At 38.1% G+C, this 26,366-nt stretch overlaps 1 protein-coding gene and 1 non-coding gene across 2 annotated transcripts; both read left to right on the plus strand.

Moving 5' to 3' along the window:
* Positions 1 to 11,707: 11,707 nt before the first annotated feature.
* Positions 11,708 to 11,814, plus strand: LOC147918951 (small nucleolar RNA R71). The gene has a single exon (XR_015594288.1). It is a non-coding gene; the product is annotated as a small nucleolar RNA R71 (small nucleolar RNA).
* Positions 11,815 to 15,331: 3,517 nt separating this feature from the next.
* LOC147918952 (uncharacterized) lies at positions 15,332 to 16,105 on the plus strand. Its single transcript, XM_087503797.1, has one exon. It carries the CDS (start codon positions 15,332 to 15,334, stop codon positions 16,103 to 16,105), a length of 774 nt encoding a protein of 257 aa, XP_087359923.1.
* The last annotated feature ends 10,261 nt before the right edge of the window (positions 16,106 to 26,366 follow it).

The raw sequence follows: 26,366 nt of genomic DNA on the forward strand, positions 1-26,366 counted from the left end.
AATTAAAGTTTGTATAGATTCGTCGGAATTAACCGTTACAATGGGTGCAGTGAACCACATATGTATGAATGCGTATATTATAATTTAATTTTCTAACATTTTTCTTAACGCCATGAAACTAATGTGGACACTTTTAGGTGTTTCGTCTTTCGTAGTAGTAGAAGGCTAGAAGCAACTTGAACGTAATGGTTTTGATATGTGGCAACTTGAGGTAGCAGCAAAATGTTTTATCATCAATTGAAAAAGGGTAGCAACAAACATATCAACATTGCCAAGTAAACATGTTTTGTTATCTAATCAAACATGCCAGCAAATTTATAATTGGAAAAAAAAAACATTAAAAACCTGAGACAAAGTGATCAAGACATATAATAACTTAGTAGTTTGTAATGTGTTAGCGTTGTCTCATATTCAAATCTGATAAAAACATGAACAGAAAATTTAAGATATTTATTTATTTGTCTATTAGTTCCTTTTTAAACATTTTTATTAATATTTAATTAATGTGTTTTTAAATTTTCTTCAAGCCTCTACAATTAAAATTGTTCATCATTTACTTATTTGTTTTTTTTGGGTCATTTTAGAACTCCTCTCTATTGTTTATAATCTGGTTACCTTTATATTTATTCTTTACTTACTAATAAGATATTTATTTTTGTTTGTCACACTATTAAAAAGATATTTCTCACTTTTTTTTTTGTTACCCTACTAGAAAAGATATTTCTTTTTTTCTTTGATAAAACTACTAGAAACTAGAAAGATATTTGTTGTGGTGCTTTGTCTCCAATCGTCGTCAAACAGTCGATATACAAAAATTTATTGATCGATGACAAATCTTACATCAAATTAATATTATAATGAAGTCTTAAAGCGAATGACTTGACTCCGTGGCCTAGAAGACTTGCTTTTAAAGACGAGTAGTCGTCAGTTGGAAAATATTGAAGCAATGTAAGCTCAAACCTCTTCGTAATGTATTCTACTTTCTTATATGGTCAATAAGAAAAAATATTTGACAGGTCTACTAAAGTAATGCATCTAATACTAATTCAACTATTGGTAGGTTATAATAATGTTAATGTACTTACCACAAATTATATATTGGAATTGTTGGAACTCCATGGTTCATACATCTAAAGAGATGATGTATTCTCATTGGACTATAAAAACGTATTGCATACATAATCAAAGTGTATTCAAGTTTAATACACTAACTAATAACCTGCAAGATATCCGATCGACTGGCAATCCATTCTCGTGGGTTGGAGAGCGACACTTTCACACTATTCAATGTTGCCTTGATAGAGCTATGTGGAACTCTGCTGCTGCTTCTAGTTTTCCAAATGCAATAAATAACTTCTTGGACTTTGCTGGATCGGATCATAAGCCAATGCTTCTCGATTTAAGGGATATCACAAGACAGAAACGATGGTCATTCCAATTCGACAAACAACTAATAGATATTCCCAGTTTTCAAGAAATGGTTATGATTGGTTGGCAAGCAGGCTCCGACTCTCTTGATATACCAATAAATCAACGCATTAAGGCTTGCAGACAAGCAATGGCGAGTTTAAAACGAACAAATCAAGTAAACTCAGAAAAGAGGATAACAACAATACAACAGAGACTTAACTATGCAATGGAGAGTCTAATTCCAGCTATACGCAATACTATCCCCGATCTTCAAGATGCCCTTACTAAAGCTTACCTAGATGAGGAAACACATTGGAAACAACTAAGTCGAAATCAATGGATGACTTCAGGTGATCGAAACACAGGTTTTTTCCATGCTTGTGCAAAAATGAGATTTGCTAAGAATTGGATCAGGTCAATTAATGATGAACACGGGATTGTCCATCAAGGAAATAAAGAGATTGGAGAACATGCCGAACTTTATTTCACAAATGTTTACTCTACTTCTGGTCATCATGTATCTCCATCGGTATTTGCAGACTTTAAACCACGAGTATCAGATGAAGCCAATGAGATGTTAACTAAAGCGTTTACCAATGACGAAATATATCAAGCTGTCTGTTCGATTGGTGATGACAAAGCTCCTGGTCCAGATGGATTAACAGCAAGGTTCTACAAGAGCTGTTGGACCATTGTGGGTCCCCAAGTGATTCGAGAAGTTAAAGACTTTTTTGAAACATCTCATATGAAGCCTAGCATAAATCATACAAACATATGTATGATCCCAAAGATCGACAATCCACAAACACTACAAGATTATCGACCAATTGCACTTTGCAATGTTCTATATAAAATAGTGTCAAAGTGTCTAGTCCAACGTCTAAAACCACATCTAGATAGTATTGTCTCAGACTCACAGGCAGCTTTTATCCCAGGACGAATTATTCAAGACAATGTCATGATTGCACATGAGGTCATGCACTCCTTAAAAGTTCGTAAAAGAGTTTCTCAAACTGATCTTGAGTAAAGTCAATAACCCAAAGCACACTCAACCACGATCTAGTGGTGTCGTCGTAGCACTTCAGGGTCGATTCCACAGAGACCAAACGATACACTATGAAATTATAGAGACCGAGTATAGCTAAAGCAAAGAAGAAGTTTGTTTTGCAAGTAACAGAATTAAAACAGAAAATAATGAGAGTTTGTAAATTTAAGAGAAAGTATTGGGCGCAGGGAATCAATCAAGGGTTATGATCACGAAATTGGGTGATGGATTGGGATAGCTTTAGGAACCGCTCTTGAACTCAAATCTCAAATATAAAACTAACCTACTGTCGCAGCATTAGTTTTCTATGCAAGGAATTGAATGAATCCTAAACCGTCGTTTGAATCTAAACAATCCTAGCAAGCAATAAGTTCAAGTTTGATTTGTTCACAAGGTACCCCAACTTCAACTGTCGTTGGCTGAGGATCACCTTGCTCACCTATGTTCTTTCAAGTAATTCAACAACACTTTTGATGCCTAGATGAATTAAACCTAAGATCATAAACTAGGTAGCTAATCTAGTTTAAGCAATAAGAACAACAATAGATGAAGAACACAACAGATCAATCCCAAATCTAACAACCTAAATCAATGTATCATAAAGCCCCCTTTGAAACCCGAAACCCAACAGTAAGACTACTCAGACATCGAACAGAAACAATCACAAATCAAATATGAAGAAAGCATGTTTGAATTGCAAAAAGAGATATTAGGGTTCAGAATTCTTCTCCAAAGGGTTAGAAAGGATAAGAGATCTTCTCCCCAGCTTACAAGTGCTCAAAAATGGCGTAGAGTAAAAGTATGTCTCTAGGGGTCGAGCCCCGTGGTTAAATAGTAAAATAAATCCCTAAAAAGTCGGTTTAAAACAAATAAGGAAAAGTTGCGTCGGGGACGGGAATGGTCGATCTCGAAAGGATCAGTCGATCCGGAACGTTTTTCTGCTTTTACTCCATCTGCTTACTAGCCCGAATCAGTCTTCAACCAATTAGCTCCAGATGCATGTTTTCATTCCCAAAACGCTCAGATTCCTTCCAAAGTCACCTAGAACCTGTAAAGACTCACAAAGGACTAAAAGGACTCTAAAAGCACACTTGGACCTAGGAAAAGACTCAAAACAAACCTAAAAACTATAGTTAAAACCCTATAAAATGCAGACACATCAATTCCCCCGGACTTGAATCTTTGCTTGTCCTCAAGCAAGAACAGACAAAAACTCAGGAACAGAGAAAAGGTTTGAAAGTGGAAACTCACATATTCTTGGGAACTTCTTCTTTGCACTCTTCATCACATCAAACTGAGAACTACTTTTTGTACTCTGCCCATGATTAGGATCAACACTCCCTACTCTGAACTCCACAGCCTTAGAGAATATTCAGTCTCCCCATTGTTGTCTCTCTACATCAGATTAGTAAAAAGGTGCGGTCTTACCATGGGAGTATCGATCATTGAACTGTTGACTCCTTCAACCTCTTATCACCCAAGACCTCCTCTTATGCTCCCTTTCCTCTCTCTTTTCTCACTTCCAAAGGATTGATTTCTCCCTAATTTTCTAGGGTATCATTATATTTTTTTTATCAATCCTTTACTCTTTTCTTGTGGACAGGTTTCCATGAGTTCCGAAAGATGCACGGGTTTACGCACAACCCTCGGTTCACTTCTTTTATTACCTATATCCTCCTCTTCTTATATTTTTCTTTTCTCTTTTTTTTTTTACTGAGTACTGAAGGGAAGAGAGAGGGGAAGCATACTTTGTGAGGAAATGCACGTCTTGTAAGGTTTGAAGGGAGGAGTCTTGTCCGATGAATACCAAGCCCCAAGGTAAGAAATTAAATCCGGTTAAGTCCTGTTAAAGCTAGAGACAACTTCTGGTTCAACTTAGTGTTCTCCTTGGCGAGTGTCTTTTGGGGCGTGTTGAGACTGCTCATGTTCATTCCAAGCTTCATTCCAAATCAGAGGTACAAAAGCAATCATAAGAGTGTTAGTTCAAAGCAAAAGTTTCCTAGAAATGATCATAGTTTCCCAATTTTTTTCGTTTTTTTTTTTTTTTTTTTTTTTGACACGACAAACTGACTCAAATAAAAGAAAAATCAAAAGAAACAACCAAAGAAAACGTCATTAGTAACTAGGAGATATCCCTCCCCCGGACTTACTTCACACCGTCCCGGTGTGAAAGCAAATCTAAGAGAAAGAAACCTCCGACAAGAAAATCAAAAGATATAAATAAAAAAAAACCTAGAAAAGAAAACAGAGTAACCCGGAAAGAGGTAGCTACTGGTCACACTACTGAGATGGTGAGGACGTCGCGGAATGGTCAGACCCAAGAGGTTCAGTAGCTGCATCCTCCTCATCTTCGGTATCATTGTGAGCTGCGGGGGGGGGGGGGGGGGGGGGTGGTGCGAAACAGGATGGTGCGAGGCTTTGGAGCCAAGTAGCCAATCGAGTGAGCAACATGTTGTTCTTCCGCTGAGTGTCGTAGACCCATCTCTCAAACTCGGTGCGAGCTGGCTCCTTAGGTGATGCAGCAGTAAACTGGCTCACATCAAACGGAGGAAACGGTGGAAGCGGATGAGACGGCTGCGCAGAGGTAGATGCGCTGGCGGGTTGTGGGCGGCTACGGGAACGGAGGGCTGCAGGCTCACGCTCCTCTCCCAAAAGAACATCGTCAATATCAGCAAGGATTTCAACAGGAGGATCAAAATCGATGTTCTGAGCCTTGCGGAGTGAAGTATGAAAGGGCATAGGGATCAGCATGTAACGAAGTTGACCAGTCTTGGTCTGTTAGCGGTAACAGAAGTTATGACGCACCAAAATCTCACTAGTAAACATGTACTTGAGGTCAAGCAACTTCCGCTGGGACACCTTAGCGTGCGGTGGTAAAACAACACCGCAATACTCAATGATAGGGGTCACCAAACTGCCGATAAGAACTCTCTTGTTCTTAGCATGAGCCATGCTCCTCCGAACCTGCTCAAACTCCTTAGAAAGCAGGAATCCAAAGTTGACATCATGAGTTTGCTGATAAAGGGGTGAATCCGGAGCGTGAAGGAACCTGCGAAGACCATGGAAAAACATCCACAACTCAGGCAGCTGCAATGTGCTAGTCTCAGCCCTAGCATAAATTGTGTTACTCAGGAACTTCGCCGTGATTCGGAGGACGGGGTTGCGGATGCGAGACTGTCTTGCGCTTCGAGAAGCATATTGCCCAGCAGCAATAAGCTTCCAAATTTCTGTCCTACTGTCAAGCTTCTCCATCGTGCATAATGTGTTTCTGGGGAAACCGAAGATGTCACATAGATCAAACATGGAGATGACATAGTGTTGCCTGAGGAGGAAGAAGCTGATCGAACACTGCTCGGCCATCATATCAGAACCACCCGGCGAATCGACTTGCACAGTGGCGAGGAATTCTCGTGCGAGCCGATCATGCAAGTCCCATGCTTGCTCAGCAAAAGTACCAAAGCCCATATTTTTCACCAACTCGTCAAAATCAGACAGCATACCCATCTTCTCAAAGAGCTCCCGATCGACAAAACGAGTTGGTTCCATCTTGCATTGTCCAAGTAGCTTCAGACCCTTAGTATCCTCATCGCTCCAAACTCTCGTCGGCGGTTCTGCGGAAGGAGTGGCAGTCTCCTTACCGCTACGGCTTCGTTTAGGCATTGTCGTGTGTGAATGATTGAGACAAAAAGTGGGTTGGGTAAATGATGAAAAATCAAGTTGAAGAAACCCAAAATTCGAATCAAACAAGAGAGGATTTGAGAGGAGAGGGAAATCGAGTTTGTGGACGGCGAGGGAAGAAGGAAGAAGAAAAGAAATTAGGTTTTATGGGGTGTGAACACGAAGCCGGTTTAACCCGGTTCAATTTAAGTTTATAAACCCGAAAACCAATTTTTCTTCCTTCCTTCTTTTGCAAACCCCCCTTTTTTTTTTATCGTCCCTCGATTTTACTTACCTGGAACGGGGATCGGTCAGTCCAGAAGTGGATTAACCGATCCTGACCACCACAGAACTTTCTTTGAAAAGGGTTTCGCATATTCTGCGTTTAGAACCTGTTCCTGAAAACCAAACTCACTACCAAACGTGATTCTCGAATGACTCTGTAAAGAATACAAAAAAAAATAGCAAATTTCCTAAGAAAAGAAAAACAAAACCAAAAAGAGAAGGGTAAGCAAATGCAAACCCTTTGGGTTGCCTCCCATTAGCGCTTGTTTATAGTCTCGAGCCTGACTTTTCTTGCTGCTTAAGCAGCTTGTGGTTCCGCCAGAGGGAGGGAAGTCTCAATTGGGTCATACTCCGCTAGGTACGGTTTAAGACGCTGGCCATTGACAGTGAATTCTTTGCCCTCTTGGTCCCAAAGTACAACAACACCATAAGGCATGACCTCCTTGATTCGAAAAGGTCCGGACCAACGGGAACGCAGCTTCCCAGGAAATATCTTCAGCCTTGAGTTGAAAAGAAGGACCAAATCGTTCGCAGCAAAATCCCTGGGGATAATCTTCTTGTCGTGTAAGGCCTTGGTCCTTTCCTTGTATATCTTGGTGTTCTCATAAGCATCCATGCGGATCTCATCAAGTTCATTCAGCTGAATAAGGCGTCTTTCTGCGGCGGTCTTGACGTTGAAGTTCATCTGCTTGGTCGCCCATAAGGAATGATACTCAAACTCGACAGGCAAGTGACATGATTTCCCATAAACCAGCCGAAAAGGGGTAGTGCCGATGGGTGTTTTGTAAGCAGTCCGATATGCCCATAATGCTTCATCGAGTTTCAAGGACCAATCCTTTCTGGTTGAGTTGACTGTTTTCTCCAAGATGCTCTTGATTTCTCGATTAGAAATCTCGACTTGTCCACTGGTCTGTGGGTGGTAATGGGTAGAGACCTTGTGTGTCACGCCATGTTTTCGCAAAAGGTTTGCAAAAAGCTTGTTGATAAAGTGAGTGCCCCCATCGCTTATTACCACTCTAGGAACACCAAATCGTGGAAAAATTATGTGCTTGAACATCTTGAGAACCACCTTTGAATCATTAGTAGGGCTTGCGACAGCTTCAACCCATTTGGAAACGTAATCCACTGCAACAAGTATGTAGAGATTGCCATAAGAGGGTGGAAAAGGCCCCATGAAGTCGATTCCCCAACAATCGAACACCTCGATTTCCAAGATAAAGTTTTGTGGCATTTATTCCGTTTGCTGATGTTCCCACGTCGTTGGCAAGAGTCGCAGCGGGAGACAAAGTCGTGTGCATCACGGAATAAAGTAGGCCACCAGAGGCCTGCTTGAAGCACTTTTGTCGCGGTTTTGAAGGTTGCAAAGTGTCCCGCGTAGGTTGAACCGTGGCAGTGAAAAAGAATTCCTTGTACCTCTGATTCTGGAACACATCTCCTGTAGAGGCCATCAGCACAATGTTTGTAGAGAAAGGGCTCATCCCAGAAGTAGCGTTGCACATCTCTAAGGAACTTTTTCTTAGCATACCCATTGAAATTTGGAGGTTCTTCTGCAACACACAAATAGTTTGCGATATCGGCATACCATGGCGAATCATTAACTGTTTGTTGAAGTACCTTAACATCAGCTTTCTCCTTGTAGCAGTCGAGGAAGGCCGCAACCACATACACATTCTCCTCAGGGAGTCGGTCATCTATGGGGATTTCTTCATCGATTCTCAACCTAGAAAGGTGGTCTGCAACCCCATTCTCAATCCCCTTCTTGTCTCTTATCTCAAGATCGAACTCCTGCAGTAGTAGTATCCATCGCAGCAGTCTCGGTTTAGCATCTTTCTTAGTTAACAAGTAGCGCAATGCGGCGTGATCTGTGTGCACAATAACCTTGGATCCAACCAGATAGGATCTGAATTTCTCAAAAGCAAAGACTATGGCGAGTAATTCCTTTTCTGTTGTGGCGTACTTGGTTTGTGTTCCATCAAGTGTCCTGCTAGCGTAATAAACAACATGCAACTTACCATCATTACGTTGTCCCAGGACTGCTCCCACAGCAAAATCACTTGCATCGCACATAACTTCGAATGGCAGATCCCAATCGGGTGGTTGTACTATTGGAGCCGAGATCAGTGCTTGTTTGATTGTTAGGAAAGGCTCCAAACAATCTGCAGTAAACTCAAAAGGGATGTCCTTGCACAGCAGCTGGGTGAGTGGTCTGGCAATCTTGGAGAAATCTTTTATGAACCTTCGATAAAACCCCGCGTGGCCAAGGAAACTGCGTATGTCTTTAACTGTTTTCGGAGGTTGTAGACTGGACATGACCTCTATCTTGGCTTTGTCGACCTCTATCCCTCTCTCAGAAATTCGATGACCAAGAACAATCCCATTGGTGACCATGAAATGGCATTTTTCCCAATTCAGCACAAGGTGTTTATCCACACAGCGTTCAAGCACTTTGCACAAATTGGATAAACAGGAGGAGAAGGATGAGCCATACACCGAAAAATCATCCATAAAGACTTCCATAATTTCCTCAATCAAGTCGGAGAAGATTGACATCATGCAGCGCTGGAAGGTGGCGGGGGCATTGCACAACCCAAAAGGCATTCGTCTGTAAGCGAATGTGCCATATGGACAAGTGAAAGTGGTCTTCTCCTGATCATCCGGGTGAATCGGAATTTGGAAGAAACCAGAGTAACCGTCCAAAAAGCAGTAGTAAGGGTGGTTCGCTAGACGCTCAAGCATTTGGTCAATGAATTGAAGAGGGAAGTGGTCCTTCCTTGTGGCTGCATTGAGTTTGCGGTAGTCGATACACATGCGATGCCCTGTTACTGTCCTGGTGGGAATCAACTCGTTTTTCTAGTTTGCAACTACTGTCACCCCTCCTTTCTTTGGCACTACATGGACTGGGCTCACCCAAGTGCTGTCAGAGATTGGGAAAATAACTCCGGCTCCCAACAGTTTGAGGATCTCTTTCTTCACCACTTCCTTGAGGTTCAGATTCAGCCTCCTTTGGTGTTCAATGGAAGATTTAGATGGATCTTCGAGGTGAATCTGATGTGAGCACAACTCCGGTGATATACCTGAAATGTCATCTAAGGAATAGCCCAAAGCCTTCCTATATTTTCTTAACTCGCAGAGCAAGAGTGCGGTTTCAACATTGTTTAGGTTAGAGTTAATGATAACTGGATATGTGGAATTAGGTCCGAGATACGCGTACCTTAGCCCTTCTGGGAGTGGCTTTAAGTCCAACTTTGGACCTTTGAGTTCACTCCAATCCTCCTGATTTGATTTTGTCCCAGGGCAAAGTTCGGGATCAGCTGATCTGTAGCTCGGAATGGTCAATCCGTCGTCTTTATCGGATGCTTCCACAGGAGAAGTCGGATCGGTCAGTCCAATTTCCGGATCAGTCAGTCCAGGTTGCAGATTGATGAATAGAACCTCATGTTTTAGGATTGCTGCAGCATCGAGTGTTCTGGCCAAGTTCTCAGTCTCCTCAGAGAGATATCCCAGCTCTGGTGCCGTCTTGGTGAGTGCTACAGCCAGATGATCGTACACACTTCATCATAGATCTCATCAGCTATTTCGCCTATTGTGTCAACCCAGAAGGTTTGACCGTCAATCGTAGGTTTCTTAGCTGCTTTCTCCAAGTTGAATCTCAAAATCAGATCATCCATGTGTAGATCAATCTTCCCTTCCTTGACGTTTATCATCGCACCAGCCGTGGCCAAGAAAGGTCTTCCAAGTAGGATCGGTTCTTGGGATTCCTCGTCAAGCTTAAGAACTATGAAATCAGTAGGAATGTAGCAGTTCCCAATTTGCACTGGTAGGTTTTCCAGCACTCCTTCTGGGCGTCGAGTGGAACGATCAGCTAGTACAAGAGTGACTTGGGTCGGTTTGAAGGTGTAGAGGCCAAGTCGCGTCGCAACGCTGAGTGGCATCAGGCTCACACTTGCTCCTAGATCGCAGAGGCATTTGCTGAACTTGAGGTCTCCTATCGTGCAAGGCAAGGTAAATGGTCCAGGATCCCCACACTTTTCAGGCATTCGATTTTGGAGCATAGAACTACACTCTTGTGTGAGGTACATCACTCCTTTCTCCAGACTGAGCTTGTCGGTTAGAATTTCTTTCATATACTTCTTAAGAGATGGAACCATCCTTACTGCTTCGATGAAAGGGAGTCTAACCTGAAGCTCTCCTACCACTGATTTCAGCTTCTCATATTCTCGCTCCTGAATTTTTGACTTGCGGCGAGTAGGGAAAGGTAGCCTGGGTGCATAGGGTTGTTGGGATCTGCTGGGTTGCTCTTCTTCGGTAATCGTTGAATCATGTATCGCAGCATCTTCGGGGGTGTTGTTGAGAACGGTGTCAGGGTTGTTTTCTTGATTTCGAATTTCGGATCGGCTGGTCCCGACATTGGATCGGTCATTCCCTGCTCTCCGTTGCGGTTCAGGAAGCTCTTTTCCGCTTCGAAGGGCGATGACATTTACATATTCCTTCGGATTAGCCTCGTTCTTCCCTGGAAGTGTCCCTGGAGGCGCCTTGACCCTTGCTGCGGACTGTGCCACCTGATTCTCCAACACTCTCATGTGAGAATTCAACGACTCGATCCTCCCATTTAGCTCAAAGTACATACTGTCCATCTTGCCAGTCATGTCAGTAGCGTTTTTCTTCTGGTTCTCCATCAGAGCATGCATCATTTGTTCCAGTTTGCTCTCCTGCGAGACTGCTGCCTGCGGTGCGACTGGTTGATACCCTTGCGCGAAGTTGTTGACTTGAGGTTTTTGTTGGAAATTCGACCCTCCAAATCATGTCCCCTTGTTCTGGAAGCCCTGTGCAACGTTGCTCTGCTGAGAACGCGGTGGGTAGACCTGATCCTGAGGATTCTCGACATTATTGCTCCTGTAGGACAGATTAGGGTGGTTCCTAAAATTTTGGTTAAAACCTCGATTTTGGAAGTTTCCTTGTCCTCCTATATAGTTCACCTCCTCCGCACATTCTTGGTATGTCTCAGCTCCGAAGTCTGCATACCCCCCAGTTTGTTCCTCACACGAGTTAACACCTTGGTGATCCCTTTTCAGTAGGAGATTTACCTTCGCTGTGAGGTCTTTAATGGCATCAGTATCGACAGAATTTACCCTAACCGTACGGTCATAGTCTGTGCCGTGATTGCTGTTGCTGGCTGCGAGGTTTTCTATCAGTGCATTGGCTTCGTTTGCAGTGTTGGTAGAGAAATCTCCCTTGCTGGCCGTATCTAAAGCCATCTGGTACTTCTGTTCAATTCCCCCATAGAAGATGTTCATTAGATTTTCTTGGGTGTATCCATGATGGGGACAGTCTCGGAGATACTCCTTGAACCTTTCCCATGCTTCACAGAACGACTCCATGCCTCCTTGCGAGAATGTAGTGATCTTGCTTCGCAGTTTGGCTGATCGTGACTTGGTGTAGAAGTGATTCAGGAAGGCTGCTCTACATTGCGCCCAAGTGGTGAGTGATCCAGCATCTAAAAGGTTCAGCCACCTAAGTGCTTTATCCGCCAAGGAAAACTGGAACAGAGTCAGCATCAGATAGTCGTATGGTACACCATTGGACCTCGTCGTACTGGTCAGTCTTTCGAAAGCTTCAATGTGATCAAGAGGACTCTCCGATGGCAACCCGTGGAAAACGCGGTTCTGAACCAGATTGATTAGACTATGCTTAATCTCATAGTCTTGCCTAGCAGGAGCGGGAGGTTGAATCGCTGATCGATTCGCAAACAGCCTGTTCTGGGCATCTTCATCCCTCAAGGTGGCTGGTCTCGCTGGTGGGTTTGGCACAACATGCTCTTGCTGGTTCTGCCTCTGCTGTTGTTGGACGATACCAAGCTGAGGGTTGGGTGGATTAACCCCTGTGTTCTCTCCGTCAGCCATAGAATTGGTCTGTGATTTCGCTTTCCGGTTCTCGCGTTCGAGCTGTGCTAATTCCTTGTTCCCTAGTATGCGTAGATCAGTTTTCTTGCTGCTCCTTGTATGCATACACCTGAAAGCAAGAAATAAAATTGCAAGAACTCGTTAGTAACTAAAAATAAAGAAACCTTAGACTAAACGTGAATCTAAAATTTCAAAGGCAACGTTTTGGTCCCCGGCAACGGCGCCAAATTGATCTTGAGTAAAGTCAATAACCCAAAGCACACTCAACCATGATCTAGTGGTGTTGTCGTAGCACTTCAGGGTCGATTCCACAGAGACCAAACGATACACTATGAAATTATAGAGACCGAGTATAGCTAAAGCAAAGAAGAAGTTTGTTTTGCAAGTAACAGAATTAAAACAGAAAATAATGAGAGTTTGTAAATTTAAGAGAAAGTATTGGGCGCAGGGAATCAATCAAGGGTTATGATCACGAAATTGGGTGATGGATTGGGATAGCTTTAGGAACCGCTCTTGAACTCAAATCTCAAATATAAAACTAACCTACTGTCGCAGCATTAGTTTTCTATGCAAGGAATTGAATGAATCCTAAACCGTCGTTTGAATCTAAACAATCCTAGCAAGCAATAAGTTCAAGTTTGATTTGTTCATAAGGTGCCCCAACTTCAACTGTCGTTGGCTGAGGATCACCTTGCTCACCTATGTTCTTTCAAGTAATTCAACAACACTTTTGATGCCTAGATGAATTAAACCTAAGATCATAAACTAGGTAGCTAATCTAGTTTAAGCAATAAGAACAACAATAGATGAAGAACACAACAGATCAATCCCAAATCTAACAACCTAAATCAATGTATCATAAAGCCCCCTTTGAAACCCGAAACCCAACAGTAAGACTACTCAGACATCGAACAGAAACAATCACAAATCAAATATGAAGAAAGCATGTTTGAATTGCAAAAAGAGATATTAGGGTTCAGAATTCTTCTCCAAAGGGTTAGAAAAGATAAGAGATCTTCTCCCCAGCTTACAAGTGCTCAAAAACGGCGTAGAGTAAAAGTATGTCTCTAGGGGTCGAGCCCCGTGGTTAAATAGTAAAATAAATCCCTAAAAAGTCGGTTTAAAACAAATAAGGAAAAGTTGCGTCGGGGACGGGAATGGTCGATCTCGAAAGGATCAGTCGATCCGGAACGTTTTTTTTCTTTTACTCCATCTGCTTACTAGCCCGAATCAGTCTTCAACCAATTAGCTCCAGATGCATGTTTTCATTTCCAAAACGCTCAGATTCCTTCCAAAGTCACCTATAACCTGTAAAGACTCACAAAGGACTAAAAGGACTCTAAAAGCACACTTGGACCTAGGAAAAGACTCAAAACAAACCTAAAAACTATAGTTAAAACCCTATAAAATGCAGACACATCACAAACCTATATGGCGGTAAAAACAGATGTTAGCAAAGCATACGATCGGGTTGAATGGAACTTCATTGAAACAACTTTGAGGATATTTGGATTCAGCGATGTGTGGATAAGCTGGATAATGGAGGTTGTGAAAACAGTGAACTATTCGGTATTGATCAACGGTGCTCCATATGGACATATTAAACCAACTCGAGGCATAAGACAGGGTGATCCTTTATCACCCTATCTATTTATTCTTTGTTCCGATATATTAAGTCATTTAATTTCATCGAGGGAACAAGAAGGAGACATATGCGGCATACGAATTGGTAATGGTGCTCCAAGCATCACACACCTACAGTTTGCGGATGATTGTCTCTTCTTTTGCAAGGCTAATAGGAAAAACTGTCAAGCTTTAAAAGATGTCTTTGATATATATGAGTATTACTCTGGACAAAAAATAAATACAGCTAAGTCAATGATTACGTTCGGTAGTAGAGTCTTTGGGACAACTCAAACTCGTCTGATGCGAATCTTGATATCCCAAACCATGGTGGTGGCGGTAAATATCTTGGATTACCGGAGCAGTTTGGACGGAAGAAAAAGGAGATGTTTACATATATTGTTGACAGAGTTCAAAAAAGAACTTGTAGCTGGACTGCAAGTAAATTATCACCAGCAGGTAAAGAAATCATGTTAAAGTCAGTTGCGCTTTCAATGCCTGTTTATGCTATGTCATGTTTTAAGCTACCATTGGGAATTACTTCTGAGATAGAAGCACTGTTAATGAACTTTTGGTGGGAAAAATCGGCAAATCAAAGGGGTATACCATGGATAGCTTGGAAAAAACTAAAGGTTTCAAAACAGGAAGGAGGTTTGGGCTTCAAAGATCTAGCAAAGTTCAATGATGCTCTTCTGGCTAAGCAAGCATGGCGCTTAATACAATATCCCAATTCGCTATTTGCAAGAGTTATGAAGAATAGATATTATAGAGATGATACAATATTAGATGCTTGTGCTCGGAAAAATCAATCCTACGGTTGGTCATCTATATTGATAGGGTTGGATCTTATTAAGAAAGGATCACGGTATATAGTGGGAGATGGGAAGAACATACGACTTGGTATTGATAATATTTTCGATTCTGATCCTCCGAGACCAGTACAAACATTAAACCCTCACACTACGTTACTCCTTGAAAAGCTGATCTCAACTAGTGGCGATATTCAGACCTGGGACAAAGAAAAACTAAAGATTTTCATTCCAGAAACAGAGCATAATTCGATCCAAAACATTCATCTATCTCTGGCTAAAGACATGGATGAACTTATATGGAACTACTCAAGATCGGGTCAATATACTGTCAAAACGGGATATTGGTTTCTCACTCATTACCCTTTTGATCCTGGAGACATACCTTTAACACCACATGGATCGGCAGAGCTCAAAAATAGAATCTGGAGATTGAAGATCCTACCAAAAATAAAACACTTCCTTTGGCGAATTATTACGAAAACTTTACCAGTAACCACAAGATTACGCAAGAAACGTATGAATATTGAATCAAAATGTCCAAGATGCAAACAGACAGACGAAACAGATCACCATGCCTTATTCTCATGTCCTTCGCAGTTATGACATGGCGGATGTCAAGTACAACACTTTTGAATATTAACCAACTACCGGCTTCCGTTGAGGAGATGATATCTAACATCATATCACTATCAGCTAAGACAACAAACTCGTTTGATTCCCTACTACCTTTTTTCCTTCTGTGGCGAATCTGGAAGGCACGGAATAACATCGTCTTTAATAACTACCGCGAAAGTGTAACCAAAACTGTTCTTATGGCCAAATCGGAAACGAAAGAATGGATTAAAACTATACAACCTAAGGAGTCAGCACACAACGCCGGTCACAACATACAACTTTGGAAGCCATCAACCTATCCGTTTATAAAATGCAATTTTGATGCAGGGTATAATGATCAGGCGAAACAGGGTACATGTGGATGGATTTTCAGGAATCATCAAGGAGAATCGCTGATGTGGGGTGCCTCAAAAATATATGCAGGATCAGCTTTAGAAGCTGAAACAAAAGGTCTCCTTATATCTTTGCAACAAGCTTGGATCAGAGATTATCATTCAATAATCTTTGAAGGAGACTGTGAAGTATTGATTAACATGGTGCATAAACGACAGCCAAATGGTTCTTTACGCAATTTATTGAAAGATATTGACCTGTGGGCATCACGTTTGAACAATATTTCTTTTAACTTTGTCAAGAGAGAATGTAATAATGTGGCTCATGTATTGGCTAAGAATGGTTGTATTGACAATAATTTTTACGTTAATTCTGTAGTAAAACCAGTTTGGCTCTTAGAAGCTCTATGTAAAGACAATTGTTAAATTAATAAAGTTAATCTTTGTGGAAAAAAAAAAAAAACTAATAACCTCAAATCTAGAAAACTGATGTTTTTTTAATTAACAAATTAGTATATGATTAATATACGTTTGCAATGTTTTCAGCTATTCCACCAAAAAATTCCATCGAGTCCATCAAACTGATGTTACAGTTTACTGTTTATTTAACCCAGATCAAACAGTATCATACTATCATCTTTTTTTTTGGTAAACTATCATACTAGTATCATCTAAAGACAACATTTTGTTTCTAATTTATTTTTACAAAAGACTAGATTTTAACCCGCGGTACACCGCGAGATTATATTTCTAAAAATAAAATAAAAATAGAAAATTTTAGTAGATTAAATATATATATATATATATATGACTACTGTTTTATAAAATTTAAATTTATATCTCTTATATCTATATATTATTTAGGTTTACCGGTTTAAAAATTTAGGTTTACCAATTTAAATTGTTAAATTCAGAATATAACCCGTGATATAACCTAGTACTACTTGTTTATTTTAGCAATTTAATAAACTTAGATTAGATATGCTTAATATTCTAAGTCGATGGTGTTAACAAAATAATGAACTGATGATTTACTAACAATTAAAGATATAATTTTCAGTTTTTATTAATATACAAACTCATCTCGGTACATACACAGACACAATTTTTCTTCCTTGCTTAAGTAAGACATGCATTTTTTTCAAAATCCAAATAACAAAAATGCAAAAAAGTATAGTTACATTAATTTTATGTATTTTACGATGATTTAAAGCAAGTAAACTAAATAAATCAAACAAAGATTATAGGAAAATCGTAATTTTAATTACAAAATGTTATTTTATATTTCAAACAAAATCTTTTTATTGTATTTGGTTATAAGGATAGTAAAGAATTAATTGAAGATATTGTAATTAATTTAATTAGATATTGTAATTAGCTATTTATTGATTAAGGAGATTTAGGAATTTTTGTTTAGGCCAAAATATTAGTTTTAATTTTCAATTTAAAATTTAGTGATAATGGTATTCCTTGTAAATAAGTAGCAATTCTAAGATTTATTTGCTAAATGTCTCAAAAAATGTATATCTAGATTGTTTGGAAAGCCTAAAAACAATATTAAATAAGATGATTATGAAAAATCATTACTTATAATAATATAAAAACGGGTAAAGGTTTTCAAATTCAACGATTCTTGATATTTTGTAATACACTTTTTTCCCTTAGATTTATTATATTTTTAGAGCCTTTTGTTTCTTTAATGGTGACAAAAATATCAATTTCCTATCACCAAAAGAAAAATATCATTTTTCCGTTGTAGATTGTAAACATTTTTTAATGGGTGAGTTACTAGAATATTGCATAAAAGCTTCCTTATTACAAAAGTAACATACAATTATTTGTTATTACTAGACTAACCCATTGTACCTATACTACCTCTGAAACTAGTGTTGGGAAAAAACGTAATTACGGCTAATACCATTAGAAAAAAAAAAAAACATTGGAAGTTGGGACTAAGTCTACCGATCCTTTGATGGTAGATTTATACACGTGGACTGATTAAAGGTGTACGTCAGATATTTTTGGTACACTTAGTTGTAGTGCTGGTACACTTTGCCGTCGACGTAGATGGTACACTTAGTTGTAGTGTTGGTACACTTATCGGTGGACGTATATGTGTATCAAAAACTAAGTGTACCAAAAATATCTGATGTACACCTTCAACAGTCAATATGACCCAAAAGATATTTATGGTAGACTAATGGCCTGTTGCGACAGATTTATTCGACAGCTTTCTCTCGTTTCAGATATTTTCGGTATACTTGTTTGTTTTTTTGAAATAGTTTTCGGAGTGTGATGGTAGGTTTCTTGTCCGTGGTAGATTTAGTAAGCATTTTTGACAGCTGTAAAGTCTTACCAGAATAACACGAATTTGTTTGAGCTGTCAAAGACAGTCTAGCGTTGCGATAGACTTATTGGAGGTAGATCTAAACACGTTTGTTGTTCTTCCGATCTATGGTGTTCATGTAATAACGTTTGTAGCAGATTCATCAATCGTATTCTGTTTTTCGGCCGGAGCAAACGTCTTTTTCCTACTCTGTTTCGTTAATCTTTCCTCTGGGTTCATCCATGGAAGAGCTAGATATCTGTTCGAAAATCTATATAACTCACTTTTTATAGGTTTTTAATTTAGAAATCAGATGTTGAGATAAAAATCTATAATAGTTGAGTAAAAACCCCACAAGTGAAACAAAAAAATAGACATAAGTCGTGAAAAAATAAAGTAAGGCAGGGAAAATTAGGGTTTTCAGTCGTATGTTAGAGGTAGAAGACGAGGATATTATGGTAATTTTGGGTTCATTAAACCTAAAATCGAACGTGTACGTACATATAAACATGTACGTACATATGAACGCATACGTACACAAGCTATGAACGCATACGTACATATGAACACAAATTGTTTACAAACAAAACAATGTTGTTGATTTGAAGGTACACTTGGGTATATTTCACCTGAGCTCTCAAGAACAGGAAAGGCAAGTACAAGTTCAGATGTATTTGCACTCGGTGTAGTGATGCTAGAGATTGCTTGCGGGAGAAAACCTATATTGCCACGCAAAGCGAGATGGTACTTACTGATTGGGTGTCAGAGTGTTGGGAGAATGGAGATATCATGCAGGTTCTTGATCATAAGATTGGAGATGAGTATGTTGAGGAGCAAGCAGCACTTATTCTGAAACTCGGCTTACTCTGTTCACATCCGGTAGCAGCCATCAGACCGAATATGTACAGCATAGTTAAATTCTTGGACAGTGTGGCTCAGCTTCCTGATAACTTACTTGACATTGTATAAGCTCGAGAAGTTTATCCAGGTCTTGTAATCTCAGGTGAAACAGCTGATTCTCCTGAGTCCAGTTCCATTGCTCTCTTGACCTTCACTGAATCTTTCGTCTCTCATGGACTCTAAAAGAAACCCATATGGTCTTGTAGGTTCTTGATTTATCTTGAATATGTAAGTCTTAAAACTGATTGTAATGATTTTTCTAGTGTGTAAGACAGATATATACAAAAAAACAATAACATAACTCCTAGGAAAAAATCTTATGATTGGTATATAAGTATGGTAATAACATCATCCTCACGTTTATTATCTATACACTCTATACAAATACATTGACAGAAGACTGTTAAATACACTCTATAAGGTTCTTGAAATGAGGACTGCCACATCATATTACTTTGTATAAAGAGTCTTTTGGGAAGGGTCCTTGCATGGATTTTGCTTTTGAATCTAGACTTTGTCTCCGAGTTTTGGCATTTGTTGCTTCAGCCTGATATTAGACAGTAATGCTCAGAGATCATACACAGCAATAATGAAAAGTACTGCAACAAGGTTCTCTTGGGAGGCTTAAAAACGCTAGAAACTTCCTCATGAGTAAATACCTTTGGTTTGGCCTGTAAGTGTATACCATAAGCCAGAGGGATGAATTCTAACTGTATACCTACCTCAAGAATTTAAAGGATCAAACAGTGAGTAATAAGCACAAAATTTTAAACATAAGACTGAAATAACCTATTAAATTTAACAAACGGTGAGAACTCCAAAGAAACATTAAAAGTAGAATGAAGAGCTTAAAAAACATAACCAAATATGTAGAGCTGAGGAGTCGTGAATAAAGAGAGAGAGAGAGCAAAAGCAAAACATGAACATGAACAGAGAGCAATCCGTAATCATGTGGGTAGTAAATCAAAACACAACTTAAAGCAAAGTATATAGTGGGAGTTACCTACTTAATGGGTAGAGCATAGATGGCAATCAGCTCCAACATTTTTGAATTGTGCCTTCACCACCCTCGTCCAGGAACCATGATAGCTTCTCGTTTAGAGTTCTTGTTCCCAGTAGCTAGCTACTACATATAATACGGATGCACCTGTAACAAGAAAAAAAAAAAAAAGATCACTCATAACCAAGCGGTGTTGAATAATTATGTTATAAGAAAACCATAACATGATGCTAAAACGTTTTTAAAAATCTTAACCATACCTCTGAGGACTGTCACGTAGCAGTACAGTAACCTTCTTACCACTTACCAGCAAGCAATTGCAGAGAGAAGACAGCGGAAAAAACACAGTGAGTGATATGCACAATTTTGAGGAGGCAAGTAAAAAATAACACAGAGCCCAAGATCCAATTTCGGTGAACAATAACAATTCGATTCAGGGCATAAGATAAAGAGTAAGATACTACCAATCAAACGGTGAGAACTCAGAATAAACATAAAGTAATAAAATTAAGAGCTTACAGTAGAATGATACAAAATACCACAGAAGAAACGAAACCCTACTGAGTGTGTGTGTGGACGATGTGCTGCTGGTCTTCCACATGTCCCGTTGGAAACACAAAAACAAAAACAATCTGAATCCTGCAGTAAAATAAATAGAGACGTCAGAGAGGAAATTTAACTAGAAGACGAACAGTTGAGTTGATGATACCAATTAATTTATCAAACGGTGAGAGAACTCAGAAGAAACATAAAAAAAGAAGAACTTACAGTAGAAGAACAAATACCACAGAAGAGACAAAACTAGTGTGTGAGCCTTCGCGTGATATGCTATCCCAGGTTTCTTTGCAAACAAAAACAGTAAGAACCTGCAAAATGGTGAGATAAGATCAATCAAGCAAAAAACCAGAATGTTTAAGAAACTGAAAATAAACCAAACCTGAGAATCGACATTGATCCATTAACTCCATTTGAATCAGCTGTTGAAAACCTAAAATCACAGAACAAGAAGAAGTCATAATAAAGCAAAAGAACCAATGAAAAGCTAACTCAAAAGAAAGATTAAGAGACAATTAAGATTGAAACTGATAACGATGAACCAGGATAATAGAGATGTGTTTATCAAAATGTAAAAGAAAATCTCTTACCGTACGTAGCTCTTGTGTTTTAGAGTAGCGTTAAGAACCCATTATAATCAGGAGACTTGAACTGGGGACCCGACCTGAGATGATGACAATCGCTTTCCATTTAGAGGATCTAGAAGCGTGTTGTAATTCGAAGATCCATCACTACAAACATAATAAGAAAGTAAAGCTCAGAGAGTACTACTCATCAGCGACTTTAGTAAGAAGCTTTAAGAACCAAATACAAAATTCAATCTGAGTAGTAAATATGCACCAAAGCTCTGTACTTCAGCACTATGAGCACCAGATTGCTCCTCGGCATCTACGGTAGCAAAAGGTATGGAATGATTCAATCTGCAAAAAAACAAAACACAAAGTCATATGTAGTAAGTAAACCCTAACTAAGCAAAACAAGGTTTATTAGTACCAAGTAAACCAACCTTTAATTCTGATTCCTCAAAGCCCGCCCATTAACTCCTTTTGAATCAGATGTCGAAAACCTGAAATCATAGAATAAGAAGAAATCATAACAAAGCGAATCTACGAAAAGCTAAATCAAAAGAAAGATGAAGAGAAAACTAACATCCTTACAAAGTCAGAACCGAGATTAAACAGTGATCAAGCCAAGCCTACAAGATAAAAACCCTAACTTCAACAGAGGTAAGCCAAACCTTGGCATGAAGCAGAAGATGCGAGGCCACGTACAGTAACTGCAAAAAATAAAAAAAAGCCATCCAAGAATCAGAATAAGTGAACAGAAACCTCAGAATTCAGAGAATCTTATAACTTCCATTAGGATCTCTGAATATGTCTCTGTTTTACTCCAAGTGAGAAGAAGCAAGAGAGAACAAGAGAGTTAACTTACAATGAAATAACCATGGAAAAAAACAGCTTGCAACTCCTCCGATCATCACTTGGCACCATATCTTGCTAATTCATCAACGATCCTGTTGAGAAGAGAAGGTGATGTATGTTTTGTACTTACAAGAATGAGGATTTTTTTTACAAACAAAACCGTTAAAAACAAACAGAGAAAACAGAGTGACAAGGATGAATCAAACCCTAGAAGATCTTAGTAGCCTCCTCCTCAATTCATCCTCGAAGTAGAAAACAAACCCTCGAAGTAGAAGTTGAGACTTGAGAGTCAAAAGCCATAACTGGATCACATATTATAAGCTTCAAAAAAAAAACACCTGCGAAGAAGACAGAAGACGAAGAAACGAGTAAGTAAATAAAACAAAAATCAGAGGAAGAAGAAGAAGGAGCAGAGTTAGTAGATGCGTAACAGAGAGAACACAACAACCAATCACCGATAGGTTCGCCACATCATACCATTTCCATCTGCAAATTTATAGCCAGACATTAGGAATGGGTCCTTGTTAGAGTCTTTGTTAACCTAGCAAGATAAGGGAAGTTGACTGTTAGGAGCTATACCAAAGCGGGAAGAGAAAGTAAACAAAATCACTATGATAGAAAAAAAAAGATAAAGAAAGACACACGATTTTGATCTCTCCAGTCATGCTAGTGTCATCAAGGGCAAGAGAGTGGCCATATATTAGCACTCCATCCGAAGGAACCTATAAGAGAAATTATAATTTCGATTATAATTATATATGGACCAATAATGAAAAGGAGAGAATAGATAAACCACCTAACAGCTGTGCTTCATCATTCAAGTTTTGGAGAGACGATTTGTAGTCACGGAGAGCAGCTGCAGAGGAGAAGAAAGCATCAGAACAACACTAAAGAGTCATAATCAAAATAAAAATAAAAACTCATATCAAGTGAAAAGTTACCTGTGACAAACCTCTGTGCCTGTTTTTATCCCAAGTGCTACTGCAGCAACCATCAAAGTGAGAAGAGATCATGGCAAGAAACCTATCTGGGATGAAAAAACAAAGAAAAAACAAGAGGCCTTATGAGAAAGTGAGGAGGGAAAACATAAGCAACACAGGAAAAATAACAAATCTTCATACCAGAAACCATGAATGGGGGCGCCTTGCGCTTGATCAAGTCATCATCATCATCTCTACTGATGCCTTTCTGTCTGCTAGTCCTTGCGAGGCTGATGCAACACACAAAAACATGGAGAACAAAGTTAAACTAGAGACAAAGAGATAAGAATAATAAGCAAGTCGCATGGCTGCAATACTTACCGCAGTACTCCATATTGTGATTCATACTTTGACAAGATTATGACAAAGCTTGCTTGCAATTACAAACATAGAGAGATCGCTAATTAGAGAAACAAACAAACAAACAAACAAAATCGTTAAAAACAAACAGAGAAAACAGAGTGACAAGGGATGAAAACAAACCCTAGAAGATCTTATATTAGTACCCTCCTCTGCTCAATAAAACCCATCAGCGAGAGATCTTAGTAGCCTCCTCCTCAATCAAACGAATCGAACATAATCAATCTATCTGGATTGACAAAAATAGAACGATGAGTAAATAAAAACGAATTCCATTGAAGAAAGAAAACCCTAGAAGTTAAAAAAAGAAAAAATCAAATTTAGAAAGCACTTTTTGATGCTGAAAAAATCAAATTTTTTATTTTTAAAAATTATTATGCAGTTCATATTTTTTTGTTTTTTTGTGAGAAATGCAGGAGAAATATGTGCAGATCTGATCTACAGCTTTTTTGATGCTGTTCACCCTTCATATGCATTTGAACTGCCAAATTTTTGATCTACTTTTATTCTGCTTAATCTGCTTGAACCACTTGATCTGCTATGCATTACATGCTTTCTTCATTCAAGGTCTGAGTGTAAATTGATTCACATTTTTTTTTTTTTTGATCAAACAGTGTAAATGGATTCACTTTCCCATAGATTTTGGTATGAAGACTGCGACTCAAAATCTGACAGGCTGACACATAATTGTGTTGAAGTCAAGTCACGCTCCCTCACAGCCGGGAACATTATCATTAATCACCACCATGTCCATGTGCATTTATGTGCTCATCCCTCTCTATTTCACATTATTATTAAAAATATACGATCCATAATTTATAAGGATTAAGTTTAATTTTTAGAGGTATTTTAATAACTGGGGCAAGAAGGGTGCAATTTTGTAACATAGAAGATTATTTTCACAAGAAATTGCATACAATAGTGAAAGTAATTTAAATATAAACAGAACATTCGTAAAAAGGAGTATTAAAGTGGATATATATTTGATTATAGGGTTTTTTTCTTCTTTTCAAAATGCTATTCAAATCCATTTCTTTTACAAGATAACTAGATGATTTGTTTAGGAAGACGGGATTATTAAGTGCTGATGAATCTTTGTGTATTCAAGAAATTATCGATATAATGTCTAGAGATGCATTAAATGTTCGTACTCTAGAAAAATTAAGATATTTGAATATATTAGAAAAAAGTGTATCTTTTGGATCCAATAATATAGTGAACGAATATGTACACTTTTTTGCTGCTTACCGGATTTAGCATTGATTGGAATGGCTAAAAATTCTTCGAAGATTCAAGAAGACCTCTCAAAGGAGAAGATAGTGGTTATATAAAGATAGTTTAAAGACAAAATTTGATCACGGATTTCTTTCAAATAAGAATAATAATATTATTTTATAATTACTGTTTTGATTAATTTACAAATGGTCAATTCTCTCTTGTGAACAAAACTTTTCCTTTTTTCATATATTTGTTGATTTTTCTACTTTATTTTCGATACTTAAAAAAATGTTATTAGTTTTATGATTTTAATAGATTTGAAAATCCAAACAAAAAAAATATATGTTACGAAAAAATTATTTCTATTAAAACAAAAGTTTATGTTCAAACTTTAAAGTCAGCAAAATCCTACACATATATGGCTGCGGAAACTTCATGCGTTGGAAGTTAATTTGTAAGTCTTTTAAGTTTTAAGTAAGAGCGAGGAAAAGTATTGTTGCTCAAGTTTGTGATGACCACTTCCACGTATCGCATTGTCAACTCCATATATTATTACTATACAATTTGGGTAACCGTACGTGATTAGTCACAAATTCACAATGGAATTTGATCTCACACAAATACGAATGACCATAATTTGATGATAGTCACATATGATACATCTTTGGTTTTTGTTATTTTTTTTCTGCCGATGATACATTATACATATACTTTTTTACTGTATTTGAATATAGACTGTGCCATCTTTTTACCAATTAATTAATAAACTGCATATTCTTGTTTTTTTTTTTGGTATTTTTCTGTTGTTGTATGTTAGGGGTCCTACGTTGACAACAAAACAGTTATATACGTTAGACAAACAAAATTATAAAGTTATAGTTATACATGTAAACACGTTAATGGTTCGTCGGCCTTCTCAGACAAAAAAGAAAAAGAAGTCGACAGCACTATTATGAAGACCGATTAATAAGTTTTCAGTTCTAAATAGCCGGATTATTTAAAATTACATAGGTTTGAATATTCTTTTTGATGAGTTTATGGCACTAACAAATTATCAATTATTCATATTCGTCTGTATATTTTGACCGTAGAAAAATAAAATGACACCAAAAAGAGCCTTTTTGTTATATATGTAGACTGTCAATTAGCATTTTCTAAGTTTTATATATGTTAAAATTATGGACGGATTTAGAAAGCTCAATTGCCCCAAATGATCCTAAGTCCTAATTAACACCTATAAGCTTATTCAATTTAAACATGCATTACAAAACCCTACTTTTGTGATTAACCTAAAAATATAACTATATTTATTCCGCTATCAAATTGTATGTTTTGGTTTTAGTTTATCTTTATGCAAAACTTGATTTGCTTCTCCAAATTTGGTGAGAATTTTAACTCTAACTGACTTTGAAATTCTATGTCCTTGGATGAATGATATTCTATATTTAGTCTGATTCCAATTAAAATTTTAGATATTATGCCATGTATTTCAAATCCTCTATATAATAAAACGGAAGTACACGACCTTTTTATGTAGACTATATAATATGAGTTATAAGATTAATTATTTGATTATTTGATAGGTTATAGGTTATATGGGTTGTAACCATTAGTTAAATCTCGATTTCACATTCTCTTAGAAAAGGATATTCCAAAAAAAAAAAAAAAAATCTCCATAGAATATATAATTAACCATATATAGGCAACAAAATCTCAAAAATTAATATTATTCACAATAACTTTTAAAAACAATCACTTTTAATCCATATCTTAAATTTCAACCCGGTTCCTAACTTTTATTCACAACAACTTTTAAAAACATTCACATAAAAATTATATTTTATATAAAAACTACAATATCAATAAAAACGGAAGTACACAACCTTTTTTAATAGACTATATAATTTTTATAAGTTGGTTACAAAAT

This window comes from Camelina sativa, chromosome 20 (genome assembly GCF_030686135.1).
Source record: "Camelina sativa cultivar CO46 ecotype springtype chromosome 20, ASM3068613v1".
In the NCBI taxonomy this organism is placed as follows: Eukaryota; Viridiplantae; Streptophyta; class Magnoliopsida; order Brassicales; family Brassicaceae; genus Camelina; species Camelina sativa.

What these genes read in the sequence shown, in the direction of transcription:
- LOC147918952 (XM_087503797.1), top strand. Translation starts at nt 15,332, where the DNA reads ATGACATGGCGGATGTCAAGTACAACACTTTTGAATATTAACCAACTA.